The following is a 19,312-nucleotide window of genomic DNA, read 5'->3' as shown; positions in this document are numbered from 1 at the left end:
AATAAGATATATGGGTACCTAGTAAAAGTATTTAAGTACCTCCAAAAGATCAGTGAAAAAAATGATAATCTCAATAAACAAGTGTATCATCATATGTACTCAAAGAAGAAAAGGGGAGAAAAAGCTCTAGTGAAAGCAGTTAAAGTGCAGCAGTGTCAAAATGAGCAACAGAGACTCCATACAGTACTCAAAGTGCATAGTGCTAAGGTGCAAATATGAAATAAGGAATGGAGGTCCATAGCTTTAAGGTCCACGAGACCCCAATAATGCGCACATCCCGACGCTCGTTTCGGAAATTGATGCGTTGATGGTATGATCAGACCATGTCCCTGCACGGTCAGACACGGCCATTACACAGTACACAGCAGGGGAACATTTATAAGATTATCTCAGCACAGGAACATTTTATTTAAACACATCCAATTGTGGAACTTATTATAATTCCAAGTTCTATTGATTAAAATGAAGTTCTGTTCGTGGGGAAACCACTTTAACTTCTTAAAGGGAATTTGACTGTTTTTGTTGTTTTTTTTGTTTGTTTTTTTTTCCTTCTTGAATTGTCAGCCTGTTGGTACATGCTCTGCCTTGTACAGGTATGAACTAATCACCATTTCTTACTAAATAGTTGGACTGTAATTTATTTATTTTGATCCAGAATCCAGCGATGTCCATGAGCCCTAAGACAAAATATTGCAGTTATACAAGGGAAATTCTGTAAAGCTCCTTTCAGGTCAAGCCCTTAAAGGGAATCTATCAGTAGGAACAACTCTCCAACCCGTATTTCAATGCAAGTCCTGGAAAGTTCAATAAAATGATACCTTCATATCTGCAATCTGATATCTTATTACAGAGAAATCCATGTTTTTCTTAATATGTAAATGAGATGCAGATCAGGAGAGCATTTAACATTTTTGCCATTTAAAAATGAGGCATTGGTTCAGACATAATGCTTTAACTGAGTTATGAGAGACCAAATCCAACTGTTATTAGTCATCTCTATATCTTTATTTCCATCTAAAATGTTTTCTGCAGTATGTTTAAACCAATCGTACAGTATCCTTATTCTCTGAGATAAATGTTGTATTTTTCCTCTAATTCAATAAAACAATAAAAGCAGACTTAATAACCAAACAATTGAAACAATGGTTGACTCATTCCAATCTATTAGTGTAAATGATGGCTGGCACTTGCTTCTGTTTCTATTGGATTGTAATAATGTTGGCAGGCACAGATATTATAGAATTGTCTACCTTATATAGTAAGTTTCTGCCGTCAGGTAGTCTTTCCCTTAAGGGGAAGCTTGCTGAAGCTTGTTAACACCTCGCTTGTTTAGCCAAAGACTCGCATGTAATGTGTTTGTTTTGGATTTTGGCACAAAGCAGATGAACAACCTGAACATTATCCAAGCCACAGCTTGGAGCAAGCAAGGATTCCTTGCCACATATTGCAAAAAAAACCCGCCTTATGTGAAGGCAATAGTGTGCTGTATGGTGGTGGGTCTGATTTTATAAATATTTATTTTAGAACTGGAATTGCTTTAAATAACAATAATGCAACCTAAGTTTAAAGGGTATTCCCATCTCTAAGATCCTATCCCAATATGTAAGCTGTGTAATAATAATAATATTAGCAAATACCTCCAATTAGAAATTTAGTATAGTTCTTCAGATTCCCTGTGTCGCGTACCCCATGTGCAGGCAGTGCAGTAGCTTAGGGATCTGGTTACGACCACTAACTGTCACTATATGAGTGGTCGTAACCATGGATACCTAATCTACTGCAATGCCTGCACATGGCCTACGTGACATAGAAGAACCATACTACATTTCTAATTGGAGGCATTTGCTATTATTATTAAGCCGACTACGTTTTGGGATAGGATCATGGAGATGAGAATACCCCTTTATAGTATCTCTTATGAATCCTTGAATAATGCTGGTCCTTGGGGAAAAAAAAAATCTTTCTTTTTTTTTATTTTCAGGTTCCAGTTTCCCATTGTTTCCGGCCCACCGCACATTGCAAAAGGAAGTTCTGCACAGTTTGTCGAAAACTTCTCGAGGACAGTTTGGCTTTAAGATGTGAAGGTAAATCTTTTCCCATTTTTGTAGGAAGATAAAAATATATCTAAGAAGGCACATATTAAGCGAAAAGCAAAAATCTATTTCTATTTTTGTAGAAACAAATACAAAATTGACTACATACCCGCTATTCAGCACCCGGTTACCACTGACAAAACAGTTCTATGAATGAACTGTGCCCATGCAGTGATACATGGGGTTTCTGATAGCACAAGCTATGACCTCCTTATCATTGGCTCGGTGCATGCACATGGAAGTTTCTAATATCATAGCTTATCCCAACATCAATCTAAATTGCCAGATCTTAATAGTTGCCCCTCCATCAGCCTACAGGCTATAGACACTTGATCTACTCTTCTTGGCCTACAGTAAAATTAGAGATTCTGAGCTTGGGTCACATGGTGGGAATTGAGCACCGATATTTTTTACCTTTTTTTTGCACGCTTGTTTGGGGCATTTGCACACAAAGTCTTAGGCAAATTCTGCCACCATAACCGCGTAAAATACCAGAAAACTCTCAAAAGAGCCTATGCATTTCATATTTTAATCGCATCAGATTTCTATAAACATCAAGTGTTAAAAGAAGTGACTTGGCCATTGTCCTAGTGTCTTCCACTTGAACGACACTGTGTACTTTACAATACGCGTTAATGGGAAGACACAAAAGATGCCCGGAAGACGCCTGGACGACTTTTGCTATAGTTTTTGCTTAAAGAAAAAAAAACACTAGCAGTTTCTTCATTAATAAAATAACGCAAAAACTACAGTAAACAGCATTTCCCAAGAACTATGGTAAAACACTCCGAAAGTGGCCAACAATTCTCATGGAATGGCCAAGAAAAGGGCAAAAAAGACTCTTCAGAGAAGAAAGTGCTGCTTGTAAATCTCTGCAGTGACAGGTGCACAAAGCGTTATTGTGTTTTGTCAGACTTCTTTGCTGTGTTGGTATAATTCAGACTTTGGCATTTTAGTAAGTACTGTACCCGGCTGTTACAGCATAGTCAGTCCCTTAAATCCTCTGCAAGAGCTACTGTAATTCACAAATCTCACACTGCTGCAAGCTAAGTCTTCTCATGGGTTCTTGCATATGGAATCAATTGACGGAGTATGCTACAGAAAAGCATCCACACCAGCCTAAAATAGTGCATATACATTTAGTCTAACCACTTCCCGAGAGATGGCTTTAAATTACATACATCAGTCCCATGATGGAAAGCACAGGAAAAACATGGTTATTCCAGGCACCAGAAAGGCTGGTTTGACAACCTTCAGGAGACAAAAACGGATTGGTATCTATAGACTGTTTGTTACATCACCTGTGTTCTGCTGACTACTAACTTATTCTTTAATTGCCACCAGGATTTTCATATCTCTTAATGAACATGTTTATGATAAATCTTCAGTTAAAGAGATTCTGTCAGCAGGATTTCCCCCTCCCACTCACTCCCTTCCCCCACACACCGCAAACTATTTATGTGCACATGTAGCTCTAACAAAGACAAGCGCAGCAATACCTTTCATATGGCCAGCCTGCTCTTCCGTTACTGAGAAGTCATCGTTTTGATTGATATGCAGATAAGGCCAAAGGACTATGGTAGATCTGAAGCCTCTGACACTCCAGCTCTATCCTTTCCCAGTGCCGCTGCCTCCTGCTTGACTGACTGACCCTTCGCCTGAAGTCACACAGCAAAGAGACTGTCTGCCAAGCAGGAGGAGTACAAGTTGGGCTGCGAATAGAGCTGGAGTGTCGGAGGCTTTAGATCTGTCATAGCCATTTGCTTATCAATTCAAAAGCTAATTTCTCAATAACAGACTTTGAAAGCACTACATGCGCGTCTAAATAGTTTGGGAGGTAAATCCTATTGACAGATTCCCATTAAAGTAACCTATGATGCAATCAAAGCTGATGGGGAGGTCTATTCTCTTACTGAAAGCAGGAGCCCTTTTAATTTCAAAATGTAAAATTGGAAAAAATGTGAAAATATTTAGTAAATTTGCAGAGTAACAGAATAGCAAATACACAGCTTTATAAGGCCCTTTTTCTTATAGTTTACATATAAAAAATGTAGTAATTTATTGCATATTAAAAAGGAGAGGACACCAAAATACATTTTTATGCATGTCTGTGCAAATGTATGCAATACTAGATATCTTATTAGATTTCTTTGTATTGGCTTGACTGTTACTTTTGTCAGATTGATGTCTATTAACATCGGTATCCTTCAGTTTTTATTGATTTCTTTCCACTAATGATGCTCTGTGCCCTCTTTAACCAAGCCGCTGACATAGTAAAATTTCCTCAGCCCTGACTGATATTCAATCCTGTATGTCAGAGGTCCCCAACCTTTTTTGCACCAGGGACCGGCTTTAAGCAAGACCAGTTTTCCATGGCCCGGTGGGGGTGGGGCAGGGGCGGGGCTTTGGTCATATGGGGGTGGGGTTATGGAGGGATGGAGCTTAGTGCATACTTATCATATAATTATGACATTTATAATGAGAATGTGATTCAACTTACCATAGGTTCAGAATGAGTGGGAGCACCATGCTTGTTTCCCTGGTGCTTTGCACCATTATTGCCCCATAGCTGTGCCATATAGTGCTCTGCACCATTATTGCCCCATAGCTGTGCCATATAGTGCTCTGCACAGTGTATGTCACTTTGTATGCACAGAGAGGAGTTCAGTGTTGCGCTGCTCTGCCCTGTGCTCGGTAAGCACTTTTCAGCTGCGGCAATGGCAGTCTAGCACTGTTACTGACTACAGGGAATAGTGGGATACCATCATGACAATGATGGACGTTCAAGTGCATAGCGCGGAGTGGAGTGTCACGTTGCTTTCCTGCTCTGACCTGACTGTCACAGCTGTAGCTGAGAAGTGCTATCTGACTACAGGGCAGCTTTGGATAGCATCAGGCAGTGCAGTCCACTCTAGTAGGCCAAGTGGCACACTCGGTGCAGCTGTCGGAATGTGCTTGCTGGTACCTTGCTGAGACAAGTACACCGCTCTATGCCAAGCTCATTCACTTAAATGAAAGGTGGTCTTACCAGTGTGGGATATGTAGTTCAGGAGAGCAGACGGTCTGTCATTACTTGTCTCACATTGATAATACCCTATTTCAATTAAGGTAAGCTCTTGATGTATTCTCAGGGAGATCTGTGCCCTGCCTATAGACCTTAACTGCTCATTTGCATATTAAGAAAAATGTGGATCACTGGTATCATTTTATTCAGGTTCTTATGACCTGCATGCCCAAATAGACGGCTTAGGAGGGTTGGTCCTATTGACACACTCCATTTTAGCAGTACTGAACAATGATTTCCTCACTCTCAAAAATGTTTAAAGGGAATCTGTCAGGTTCCCCGTGCCCCAAAACCACCAGCAGTTGTGTTGGCATGTGTAAATACCCTACTTAACAGTCTTTTTATGTTACACACATAAACTGATCTTTAGAAAAAGTATTTCAGTTTATGATATGTAGATGAGGCCTTTAACTAGTCGATGGTGCGTTGGTGTCCCCAGACTAGTTGGCCCACTTAGCATAATATCACAACCCTGTGGGCATGATAACATGGCTTACGAGTGCCAGCTTCATCGCCAGCGCTATATATACCTCGCACATGCTCGCGTCTTCTTTCCGTTAAGCACTGATCTTCTGAAGTGCCGGCCTCAGAGAGGCGCACTGCACATGACCGGGAGTGCAGACTTCCAATCATGCGTAGTGCACTTCTCCAGCACTCGTACACCCGTCTTCAGAGGATCAGTGCATTAAGGGAAAGCAAACGCGCACATGTGCGAGGTATGTATAGAGGTGGCGATGACACCAGTGCTTGTAAGCCATGTTACCGTGCCCACAGGGGCGTGATAACATGCAAAGGGGGCCGAATAGTCTGGGGACACCAGCACTCCATTTACGTATCATAAACAGACTTTAGAAATACTTTTCCTAAAGATCTCTCTATGTGTGTAATGTAATAACTGTTAGGCAGGGTATTTACATGTGCAAACACAACTGCTGGTGGTTCTGGGGACACAGGGGACCTAACCGGTTCACTTTAAGGACTTGTAAATGTGTTATTTTATATTGCAATATTTAACATGTCAATTTTCCATAAAATAATTATATTTTCCTTTTGTTTAGTTTGTGAACTTTACGTGCATACAGACTGCTCTTTGTTTACTTGTGGTGATTGTCGGCAGTGTCACCATGATGGCCAACATGACCATGTAAGTTCATGAAACTGCTTCTTTATGCACATCTGCTATTCTACACATCGTAGTTTTCAGATTTTAGTGTATATTATTGTTACTTGTATTAGTGATCCTTTTTTTTATATAATGTCACTGCTGTTTACTGGTATAATGTTTTTTCTCTTATATGCCTTTACATAATAGCGGTTTGGCTCTGTTTAGGAAATGTTTGCAGCCAATCCACACACCTTCTTATATAGTTGCAGACATAAATCATTGAAATGTATGATGGTTTTTGTTTTGTTTTAATTTTTCTACTGCTCAATCAAACTTTGCTTTTCAGTGCTGTCAAAAAAAAAAATTTTAAAAAAAGTATGCCAATGTTTATGCTTACTTGGCAAATAGTTGCAAAAGGACTTTTTCTTTCTACCCTTTGCTATTAAAGTGTGTGTGCACGATGCTCCGCACCTTCCAGGACTTTACATATGCGGACACAGTGTGTATTATTTATTAGAAATTGTATAATTACTGTAAAAGCTTTTCTCTTTACATCATATTTGTGTAAAAGGAAATTCATGCTGCCTGAACTCTGCACAATATGAAACACATACTGGATGCTGTATTATTAAACTCTGCGGCTGTTCAGACAAAACATACTTTGAAAATCCAGCCGGGGACTATACATATTGGATGACTAGTCCAAGAGGCAGTTCCTCAAGGGTCTTCTCCCCCTATATCACAAATAGGTAGAGACTTGTCAATATAAATGAGCCGGGCAGGGGGAAGCCTATTAGGGCCATCCTTGGACTAGTCATCTGAATTGCATGATCCATGGTCATTTCTTTGCAGCATTTCATAGAAAATGTCTAAAACGCTGCACATTTAAATCCACTACTCTGTTTCAGTTGCTTAGTGCTCCATGTGCTAATTTTATGGTCTTTACAAGGGGGTGTTTCCCAATGGGTAATAATGCAGAGCAGCCTAAAGACACATCCACAGAAAATCCTGTGAACACCACTTTAGTAAACCTTGGTGGTCTTTACGTCCACAAAATTTAGCACCTTGGGCTTGCTAAACAGAAAGGCTCATATGTCTGGTGTATTTATTTAAAAAAACAAAAAATGAATACTTTTGGGGTTCAGCGAGAATAAAATAAGCTTAAACTGGCTACTTTTTACCAATGTCAGAGATTGACAGCTGTATCTAAATGGTTAAAGGGAAACTGTCACCCCAAAAATCGTATATGAGCTAAGCCCACCAGCATCAGGGGCTTATCTACAGCATTCTGTAATGCTGTATGTAGATAAGCCCCCGATGTAACCTGAAAGGTAAGAAAAACAAGTATTATTATACTCACCCAGGGGCGGTCCCACTGCGGTCCGGTCCGATGGGCGTCACGGTCCGTTCCAGGGCCTCCCATCTTCTTACGATGACATCCTCTTCTTGTCTTCCTGCCGTGGCTCCGGTGTACTTTGTCTGCCCTGTTGAGGGCAGAGCCAAAGTACTGCAGTGTGCAGGCACTGAGCCTCTCTTACCTTTCCCGGCGCCTGCGCACTGCAGTACTTTGGCTCTGTCCTCAACAGGGCAGACAAAGTACGCCGGAGCCGCGGCAGGAAGAGGACGTCATCGTAAGAAGATGGGAGGCCCCGGACCGGACCAAGACGCCCATCAGATCGGACCGCCCCTGGGTGAGTATAATATAACCTCTTTTTCTCATCTTTCAGGTTTCATCGGGGGCTTATCTACAGCATTCCAGAATGCTGTAGATAAGCCCCTGATGCAGGTGGGGCTTATCTCATATACGACTTTTGGGGTGACAGATTCGCTTTAAATCACAGGGATCATACCACCTTACTTTGGCTACTATTAGGTTCAGGTGTCTGGAGTGGGCTCCACTAATGATTTTGCCCAAATCTGCAGCAGAATTCCAACAGTGCAGAAATATCCAACTGAAAGACTATTCACTTCATCTGATTGGGTTGAGTTAGAAAAGATTGCAGAACTTTCCGCAACATAACCTGCAGAGTATGAATTCACCCTTATTGTTAATGGTCTCACACAAAGCATAATTTGAATTTGCTTTGCTTGTTTTTTGTTTTTTTGGGGCTTAGTAGGAGTGTGTGTGTGTGTGGGGGGGTCTTAGAAAAGTTCAGCAGGAGTTAGAATGCTATAAATTATGGAAATAACCAATATTTAGTCACTCATTTACTTACTCTCTACACTATTGTCCAATTTTTCATCTTCAAAATGTAAATGCCTTTTTGTGTGACACATAATTAGCTTGTATACTTGGTTGAAGGCATTATTTAAATCCAGGTAATAATTGTTTTTAATGTTTTTTTTTTTTTTTTATAGGACACACATCATCATCACTGGCGAGAGGGAAATTTATCTTCAAGTGCTCGTTGTGAGGTTTGCAAAAAAACGTGTGGTTCCTCCGAAGTTCTGTCGGGCATGAGATGTGAATGGTGTGGCATTCAGGTATGGATGTTCGTGCCCAATTGTGTGTTTTTTAAAAAAAAAAGCTAAAGTTGGCCCTACAAAAACGATACTCAGCCCTTAGCAATCGTATATAAACCCCTCATAAATATGCCTGTACAGCTCATCTTTTAAAAGGGTCTACCACCACTGGACAATACTTTTTTTAATATCTTAGTATGCTACTTAAAGAAATTGTCCACTGCTTTGACAACTTCTTGCCATACCCCTTGCTTGGCCCCCATAAAATAATAAAGTCTACACTCGCCTCCAGTGTCGGCGCCGTTCCCATGGTGCCTGCACTCACTCTCGTGTGGTGTTGTGACACATGATGCCGGCGCCAAATCAGCACAGGTGTCACTGTCTCCGCCTTCGCACAAATTGAACATGAAGAAGTCCAGGCTGCAGCTGAGGAGAGCAAGTGCCGACACGTCAGGAATGGTGGCGGTAATGGAGGGCAAGTGTAGGCTATATGATTTTATGGGAGCCAAGGATTTTGATCAAGAAAGGGTTGTCCTAGTAGTGGACAACCCCTTTAAGTTTGGGGGTGGGGGGGGGGGGGGAATCTGTGCTTCCACTCTCTGGCTTCCACTCTGTCCTGTGCTGCAGCCCTAACATTTACATCCAGCGGTCATGTGCGCTGTAGACGTATTGTCATCTCTGCAGCCTATGAGCAAACACTGGAGCGGTGGCAGAGAGACAGCCATAGAGCATCTATGAACCTTTGCTTAACCCCTTTCTGACATCGGACGTAATGCTCCGTCCATGTGACCTGGGCCTATTTGACCTTGGATGGAATATTACGTCATCGCGATCGGCCACGCTCATGGGGGGAGGGGTGTGTGCGGGTGATCGCCGCCGGGTGTCAGCTGAAAAATACTGCAATCGTTCACGATCGCAGCATTCCGGAGGCCAACAGAGGGCTGACAGCCCCTCTGCCTTTGGATCAGAGACCCCGCGGCGTGACGCCGGGTCCTGATCGTTGCCATGGTGACCCGATGTCCTGACGACATCCGGGTCACCAGAGCGAGGAAACTTGCTGATTATGTGCAGTGCATGATCAGCAAGTCTCTCTGTCAGTGCAGCGCTGACAGCTCCTATAGCATGCAGATGCTGCTTCATCTCCATGCTATAGAAGCGATCAGCCTTCAAAAAATGATTGTCCCATAATGGGACAAAGTAAAAGTAAAAAAATGTTTTTAAATTGTAAAAATATTTAAAAAAAAAAGCATAATAAAAAATATATACCATATATTCTATCTGTAAATAAATATTTGAATGAAAAAAAAAGTAAAACAATAAAAGTACACACATTTGGTATCGCCGCGTCCGCAACGACCTGACCTATAAAACTGTCCCACTAGTTAACACCTTTAGTGAACACCATAACAAATAAAATAAAAAACAAGGCAAAAAAACAATGCTTTATTTTACCGCCAAGCAAAAAGTGGAATAACACGCAATTGTTCCCTTTTTCCTCCCAAAAATCGGAATAGAAAGCAATCAAAAAATGTCATGTGCCCACAAATTGTACCAATAAAAATGTCAACTCATCCCGCAAAAACAAGACCTCACATGACTCTGTGGGAAAATTATAGCTCTCAAAATGTGGTGATGCAAAAACTATTTTTTGCAATAAAAAGCGTCTTTTAGTGTGTGACAGCAGCCAAACGTAAAAACCCGCTATAAGGTCTCTTTCACACGTCCTGATATTTCCTGTACCGGAGATGTCAGTGTCCGTGTGTGTAATACGTGTGGCAACTGTGTGCCGCATCAGTACCACATGGACGGGAGCCAGGGAAGGAGCGTTACAGTAAGTGCTGTTTCCAGGCGCCGGGTTCTGAACACGGCTCTCATCATTCTCCCCTGCTCTGCCGGCGATCGGCGCGAGCAGGACAGAATGATGAGTTATATTTAAGTGATAAAAGAGACCGCAGGTGGCGGCTGATGGGACTATTACTGCCATCAGCCTACCCCTGCTGCTGCTAATAACAGTGACAGCAGGATAATTGGGGTATTCATCAGCCACCGCCTGCGCTATAAATGAAAAAAATATGGCGTGGGTTCCCCTGTATTTTCTATAACTATCTAGGCAAAACTCACAGCTGGGGGCCGCAATCCTCAGCTGTCATCTTCAGTAAGGCTGGTTTTCAAGAATAGAGGGGTCCCCACACTGTATATTTTAATTATTTAAAAAAATAATAAAAAAAAAACGGTTTGGCACCCCCCCAGCCTAAAAATAGCAGCCCACAGCTGCCCAGAAAAGGCGCATCTATTAGATGCACCAGTTCTGGCACTTTGCCCGACTCTTCCCACTTGCCCCGTAGCGGTGGCAAGTGGGGTTCATATTTGTGGGGATGATGTCACCTTTGTGTTGTCTGGTGACATCCAGACCATGGATTAGTAATGGACAAGCGTCTATAAGACACCTATCCATTACTAATCCTATAGCTACATGGTAAATAAAGACACAGCCAGAATAAAGTCTTTTATTAGAAATAAACACAGTTTTACTTTTTTATTTAACCCCTTCGCGCCATGCGCCGTACTAGTACTGCGCTGCCGGCACTGCATTTGTGCCAGCCGCAGTACTAGTACGGCGCACCGATCACCGCGGTCTCACGCTGAGCGCTGCGGTGATCGGGTGCGGGTGTCAGCTGTATATGACAGCTGACACGTCGCAGCGATGCCCACGATCGGTGCTAGCGCCGATCGCGGGCATTTAACCCCTCTGATGCCTCTGTCAGTAGTGACAGCGGCATAGAGGGGGATCGCGCAGGGACGGGGGCTCCCTGCGCTCTCCCACCGGAGCAACGCGATGAGATCGCGTTGCTCCGGTGATCCGGAAGGAGTCCCCAGATCCAAGATGGCCGCGGGACTCCCGGGTCATAAAATGACCTGGCTTGCTGGCGCCTGCAAGAGCTGCTGAGAGCAGGCGCCGGAAATCCTCCTAAGCTTGCCTGTCAGATCGTTGATCTGACAGAGTGCTATGCACACTGTCAGATCAACGATCTGATGTAATACAGTGATGTCCCACCCTGGGACAATAGTAGAAAGTAAAAAAAAAAAAAAAATAGAATGTATAAAAAAATAAAAATAAATAAAAAAATCCTCAAATAAAGGAAAAAAAAAACATTTCCCAGTAAATCCATTTATTTATGTAAATTAAAAAAAACAATAAAAGTACACATATTTGGTATCGCCGCGTCCGTAACGACCCGCTCTATAAAACTATCCCACTAGTTAGCCCCTTCAGTGAACACCGCAAAAAAAAAGAGGCAAAAAACAACGCTTTATTATCATACAGGCGAACAAAAAGTGGAATAACATGCGATCAAAAAGACGCATATAAATAACCATGGTACCGCTGAAAACGTCATCTTGTCCCGCAAAAAAAAAAAGCCGCCATACAGCATAATCAGCAGAAAAATAAAAAAGTTATAGCTCTCAGAATAAAGCGATGCAAAAACAATTATTTTTTTATATAAATTAGTTTTTATTGTGTAAAAGCGCCAAAACATAAAAAAATTATATAAATGAGGTATCGCTGTAATCGTACTGACCTGAAGAATAAAGCTGCTTTATCAATTTTACCACACGTGGTACGCTATAAACGCCCCCCCCCCCCTAAAAGAATTTCAGGAATTGCTGGTTTTTGTTCATTCCGCCTCCCAAAAATCGGAATAAAAAGCGATCAAAAAATGTCATGTGCCCGAAAATGTTACCAATAAAAACGTCAATTTGTCCCGTAAAAAACAAGATCTCACATAACTCTGGGCAAAAATATGGATAAATTATAGCTCTCAAAATGTGGTGATGCAAAAACTATTTTTTCCAATAAAAAGGATCTTTTAGTGTGTGACGGTTGCCAATCATAAAAATCTGCCAAAAAAAACGCTATAAAAGTAAATCAAACCCCCCTTCATCACCCCCTTAGTTAGGGAAAAATATTAAAATTTAAAAAAATGTATTTATTTCCATTTTCCCATTAGGGTTGGGGTTAGGGCTGGGGTTAGGGCTAGGGTTGGGGTTAGGGTTTCAGTTAGAATTGGGGGTTTTCCACTGTTTAGGCACATCAGGGGCTCTCCAAACGCGACATGGCGTCCGATCTCAATTCCAGCCAATTCTGCTTTGAACAAGTAAAACAGTGCTCCTTCCCTTCCGAGCTCTGCCGTGCGCCAAACAGTGGTTCCCCCCCCATATACGGGGTATCAGCATACTCAGCACAAATTGGACAATAACTTTTGTGGTCCAATTTCTCCTGTTACCCTTGGGAAAAAAAAATGTGGGGGCTAAAATATCATTTTCGTGGAAAAAAAAATATTTTTTATTTTCACGGCTCTGCGTTATAAACTGTAGTGAAACACTTGTTGGTTCAAAGTTCTCACAACACATCTAGATAAGTTCCTTGGGGGGTCTAGTTTCCAATATGGGGTCACTTGTGGGGGGTTTCTACTGTTTAGGTACATCAGGGACTCTGCAAATGCAACATGATGCCTGCAGACCAATCCATCTAAGTCTGCATTTCAAACGGCGCTCCTTCCCTTCCGAGCTCTGCCGTGCGCCCAAACAGTGGTTTCCCCCCATGTATGGGGTAGCGTACTCAGGACAAATTGGACAATAACTTTTGTGGTCCAATTTCTCCTGTTACCCTTGGGAAAAAAAAAATTGCGGGCTAAAACATCATTTTGTGGAAAGAAAAAATGATTTTTTAATTTTTACGGCGCTACATTCTAAACTTTAGTGAAACAATTGGGGGTTAAAAGTGCTCACCACACATCTAGATAAGTTTCTTAGGGGGTCTTCTTTCCAAAATGGGGTCACTTGTGGGGGGTTTCTACTGTTTAGGCACGTCAGGGGCTCTCCAAACGCGACATGGGTTCCGATCTCAATTCCAGCCAATTTTGCATTGAAAAGTCAAACGGCACTCCTTCCCTTCCGAGCTCTGCCATGCGCTCAGACAGTGGTTTATCCCCATATATGAAGTATCAGTGTACTCAGGACAAATTGCACAACAACTTTTGGGGTCCAATTTATCCTGTTACCCTTTTGGGAAAATAAAAAATTTGGGGCGAAAAGATCATTTTTTGTGAAAATTAATATGAAATTTGTTTTTTACGGCTCTACATTGTAAACTTCTGTGAAGCACTTGGATGTTCAAAGTGCTCACCACACATCTAGATAAGTTCCTTAGGGGGTCTACTTTCCAAAATGGTGTCACTTGTGGGGGTTTCCACTGTTTAGGCACGTCAGGGGCTCTCCAATCGGGACATGGGTTCTGATCTCAATTCCAGCAAATCTTGCATTGAAAAGTCAAATGGCGCTCCTTCTCTTCCGAGCTCTGCCATGTGCCCAAACATTGGTTTACCCCAACATGTGGGGTATCGGCGTACTCGGGACAGATTGAACAACGACTTTTGTGGTCCAATTTCTCCTGTTACCCTTGGTAAGATAAAACAAATTGGATCTGAAGTAAAAATTTTGTAAAAAAAAAGTTAAATGAAGCACCTGAAGGGTTAATAAAATTTTTGAATGTGGTTTTGAGTACCTTGAGGGGTACACTTTTTAGAATGGTGTCACTTTTGGGTATTTTCTGTCATATAGACCCCTCAAAGTCACTTCAAGTGTGAGGTGGTCCGTAAAAAAAATGGTTTTGCAAATTTTGTTGCAAAAATGAGAAATCGCTGGTCAACTTTTAACCCTTATAACTCCCTAACAAAAAAAAATTGTTTCCAAAATTGTGCTGATGTAAAGCAAACATGTGGGAAATGTTGTTTATTAACTATATTATGTGATATAACTCTCTAATTTAAGGGCATAAAAACGAAAAATTTGAAAGTTGCTAAATTTTCATAATTTTCGACAAATTTCTGTTTTTTTCACAAATCAATGCAAGTCATATCGAAGAAGTTTTACCACTATCATGAAGTACAATATGTCACGAGAAAACAATGTCAGAATCACCAGGATCCGTTGAAGCGTTTCAGAGTTATGACCTCATAAAGTGACAGTAATCAGATTTGTAAAAATTGGCCCTGTCACTTAGGTGAAAACAGGCTTCGGGGTGAAGGGGTTAAAAATAACAAACACAGTTATACTCGCCAAACGCCTATTCCACCGAAGCCCTCGTTCTCCTGTAATAAAACAAAAATAAAAAACAACAATATTCCATACCTCTCTGTCTTGGAAAAATTGCAAAATATTCGCCAAATTTCTGTGTTTTTTTTTTCCCACAAATAAACGCAAGTCATATCAAAGAAATTTTACCACTATCATGAAGTACAATATGTCACGAGATAATCTCAGAATCAGTTGGATCGGTTGAAGCGTTCCAGAGTTATTACCTCATATAGGGACAGTGGTCAGAATTGTAATAATTAGCCTGGTCATTAACGTGCAAACCACCCTCGGGGTAAAGGGGTTAAAGAGAACATTACCACTGACAACATGCTGTCCGATCCAAAGACAGCATTTATCAGATAATGGCTGCATGATCTCAGCCAAGTGTTTGTGGACTGTGAAAAACAGAGACCATGCTAGTCGGACAAGTGGATAACCGGCGGCTTCTCCCGCCCACTGCCATTGACTTATGGGTTTCATAAATGCGCGTTTAGAGAGACACCTGTCATTTCAGGGCAGTGGGCACAAGGACAAGCCACCAGGGATCCAACTGTCCCAACTAGTCTATAGGGCAGCTTTTAAAGTACAGTATGTTTTTCTCTGAAACTTTGCATACCTGACTGAGACCATACAACCAGTGTCTGTTATATGCAGCCCGTGGATCTGTCCGCATGTATCAGCTGTCGGGTTCACTTTAAAGGGGTCTTCTCTGCAAATACATATATCACCCTTTGTACAATTGCTGTTACCGGTATGTTTAACCAGCGCTTTATTCAATGTGTATAAGACTGACAGACGTGATTTAGGCAGCATGTATCCACTGTCAGGATCACTTTAACGAATAGTTTGTCATGGACAATCCTTATAACCCAACCTATGTAGTACATTTCTGTCATAGATCGCTACGGGTTGTATGAAGCCGGATCAGGAGCAGAGTCTCCTTCATGTGTGAAAGATGATGGCTGTGTTACATAACATATACTGCCTCTTTCTGCAAGTTTTAACCATTTACGGAGACTCTGTCAGCATGATTTTGCAATGAAGAGTTAAGACATGGTCACAAAGCATACAGATTGATTTGGCACCTTTAGTAAAGAGAATTCTGGCTCATTCATCACCAGATGCACAGATCACTCTATACACTCGGCCTGGGACAACTCATAAGGTCCTATGGCTTCCAGTACCATCTATATGCCGATGACACTCAGATCTACCTCTCTGGCCCAGATGTCACCTCTCTGCTCTCTCCAGAATCCCACAGTGTCTATCAGCCATATCCTCCTTCTTCTCCTCTCGCTTCCTCAAGATCAATGTGGACAAATCTGAACTAATTATCTTTCCTCGATCTCGCATATCTTCCCTACCTGATCTATCTATCAAAATAAATGAAATCACACTTTCCCCTGTCCCCAAAATCTGCTGCCTCGGAGTAGCCCTTGACTCTGCCCTGGCCTTTAACATCCTGTCCGAAACATCGAGTATAGATATGCAATGCGTTTCAGATCAGTTTTGATCCTTCTTAATAACATGGCAATTTGATACTTTTGGTGAAGAAATCTGCATTTGAAGTTTTCTTGTAATGAAATTTTGGTGCATAGGGGCGGGACTGTTCACTGAGTCTTCTCCTCCTGCCCCTGCTGTCCACCTGCCTCCAGTGTTGCAATGACAGGTCACTGATTTTATTTTTTTTTTATTTTTTAGTGAACTGCATCCTAGTCAAAATCTGGTGCTATTTCCATGGGGAGCACATATGCAGATTGATTTCCCAGCTGGTCTACAATAGGCTTTGCTGGCAGCGCATGCACAGATTGAGTTCTCTGATTAATGATGTTTTACAGACAACTGCGCATGCGCTGCCCCCCGGCACCATTTTATTGCAAACCAGCTGGGAAAAAAAAATCTGTGCACACGCTGCCCATGTCAATGACTGCACCGACGCCAGATTTCACACAGGATTCAGATCACTGAAAAATCAGTGACCTATCATTCAAACACCGGGGGCAGGCGGAGAGGAGGGGGCAGGAGTAGCCCATCTGCACCTAAATGTTATTACAAGAAATCTTCAATGCTGAAACAAAAGAAAAAAAAAAAGTGTATTTCTTCAACAAAGGTATCAATTTAATTTGTATAACAGTGCTATTGGCCATAACTTTACTTTTACATCACAAACTCACGCTCTTAAGTTCTCTTTCAAATGCTGTCTGTGACAGCAGCATGTAAATGATGATCCCATTAATGGTGCACTTGCGTATCGGTTTCCATTTGCAACCTCAATGTGACTGCTTTTTTTGTCAAACACTTTGAGCTTCATAGGAGACAACTTCACCGTGGAATGCAGTACTGTGTTTTGTCCTCCTAAGGGAACCAAAAACAGGGAATTTAAAGGAAAAAAGCTTGTATGTGCATATATAGGTGGACATACAAAAGTAGGTGGACAGAAAATAATAACATTTATTTTGATTTATTATTTATTTAGAATTTTTATTCTGTTAAACCAGAGAGTTATGTGACACAAAATAGTTAATAAACAGCATTTCCCACATGTCTACTTTACATCAGCAAAATTTTGGAAACAAAATTTTTTTTGTTAGGAAGTTATAAAAACAGACCAGCGATTTCTCATTTTTACAACAATATTTACAAAACCATTTTTTTTAGGGACCACCTCACATTTGAAGTCAGTTTGAGGGTTCTATATGATAGAAAATATCCACAAGTGACACTATTCTAAAAACTGCACCCCTCAAGGTGCTCAAAACCACATTCAAGAAGTTTATTAAGCCTTCAGGTGCTTCACAGCTGCAGAAGCATCATGGAAGGAAAAAATGAACATTTAACTTTTTAGCCACAAAAATGATATTTTAGTAACAATTTTTTTATTTTCCCAAGGGTAAACGGAGAAAGTGGACCGCGAAAGCTGTTGTCCAATTTGTCCTGATTACGCCGATACCCCATATGTGGGGGGAATCACTTTTTGGGCGCACGGCAGGGCTCGGAAGGGAAGTAGTGATGTTTTGAATTGCAGACTTTGATGGAATGGTCTGCTGGCGTCATGTTGCGTTTGCAAAGCCCCTGATGTACCTAAATAGTAGAAACCCCCCAGAAACTTATCTAGATGTGCATTGAGAACTTTGAACCCCAAAAACCATGTTAGCTAATTCTCCCCCTTCATAACCCTATTACACATACTGTCCACCTACTTTTGGACCATCCTGTGTGTGTGTGTATATGTATGTATATACACTCACCGGCCACTTTATTAGGTACACCTGTCCAACTTCTTGTTAACACTTAATTTCTAATCAGCCAATCACATGGCGGCAACTCAGTGCATTTAGGCATGTAGACATGGTCAAGACAATCTCCTGCAGTTCAAACCGAGCATCAGTATGGGGAAGAAAGGTGATTTGAGTGCCTTTGAACGTGGCATGGTTGTTGGTGCCAGAAGGGCTGGTCTGAGTATTTCAGAAACTGCTGATCTACTGGGATTTTCACGCACAACCATCTCTAGGGTTTACAGAGAATGGTCCGAAAAAGAAAAAAAATCCAGTGAGCGGCAGTTCTGTGGGCGGAAATGCCTTGTTGATGCCAGAGGTCAGAGGAGAATGGGCAGACTGGTTCGAGCTGATAGAAAGGCAACAGTGACTCAAATCGCCACCCGTTACAACCAAGGTAGGCCTAAGAGCATCTCTGAACGCACAGTGCGTCGAACTTTGAGGCAGATGGGCTACAGCAGCAGAAGACCACACCGGGTACCACTCCTTTCAGCTAAGAACAGGAAACTGAGGCTACAATTTGTACAAGCCCATCGAAATTGGACAGTAGAAGATTGGAAAAACGTTGCTTGGTCTGATGAGTCTCGATTTCTGCTGCGACATTGTTGAATCTATGTCACGAAGAATTGAGGCAGTTCTGAAGGCAAAAGGGGGTCCAACCCATTACTAGCATGGTGTACCTAATAAAGTGGCCGGTGAGTGTGTGTGTGTGTGTGTGTGTATATATATATATATATATATATATATATATATATATATATATATATATATATATACACAGTATATGTATGTAACCATCCCCTTTTCCTCCCTTCAAAAAAAAAAAATTAAATGTAAAACCTTTACATACCGTATGTACTCGAGTATAAGCCGACCCGAGTATAAGGCGACCCCCCCTAATTTTGCCACAAAAAACTGGGAAAACTTATTGACTCAAGTATAAGCCTAGGGTGGGAAATGCAGCAGCTACCGGTTAAAGTAAAAAATAAAAATAGATACCAATAAAAGTAAAATTGAGACATCAGTAGGTTAAGTGTTTTTGAATATCCATATTGAATCAGGAGCCCCATATAATGCTCCATACAGTTCATGATGGGCCCCATAAGATGCTCCATATTAAAATATACCCCATATAATGCTGCACAAAGGTTAATAATGGCCCCATAAGATGCTC

At 41.5% G+C, this 19,312-nt stretch overlaps 1 protein-coding gene across 1 annotated transcript in view; it reads left to right on the top strand.

The window, feature by feature from the left end:
- Positions 1-19,312, top strand: part of DGKQ (diacylglycerol kinase theta) — a 169,944-nt gene that overhangs the window by 54,112 nt on the left and 96,520 nt on the right. The window contains exons 3-5 of the mRNA XM_077251980.1: positions 1,982-2,084; positions 6,216-6,301; positions 8,621-8,746. Of these exons, the coding sequence (XP_077108095.1) occupies positions 1,982-2,084; positions 6,216-6,301; positions 8,621-8,746 (315 nt within the window). The remainder of the gene's footprint in view (positions 1-1,981; positions 2,085-6,215; positions 6,302-8,620; positions 8,747-19,312) is intronic.

Source organism: Ranitomeya variabilis, chromosome 1, assembly GCF_051348905.1.
Source record: "Ranitomeya variabilis isolate aRanVar5 chromosome 1, aRanVar5.hap1, whole genome shotgun sequence".
Lineage (NCBI taxonomy): Eukaryota > Metazoa > Chordata > Amphibia > Anura > Dendrobatidae > Ranitomeya > Ranitomeya variabilis.
The sequence above is the reverse complement of the archived record's forward strand: the minus strand, read 5'-3'. Positions and strand labels throughout refer to the sequence as shown.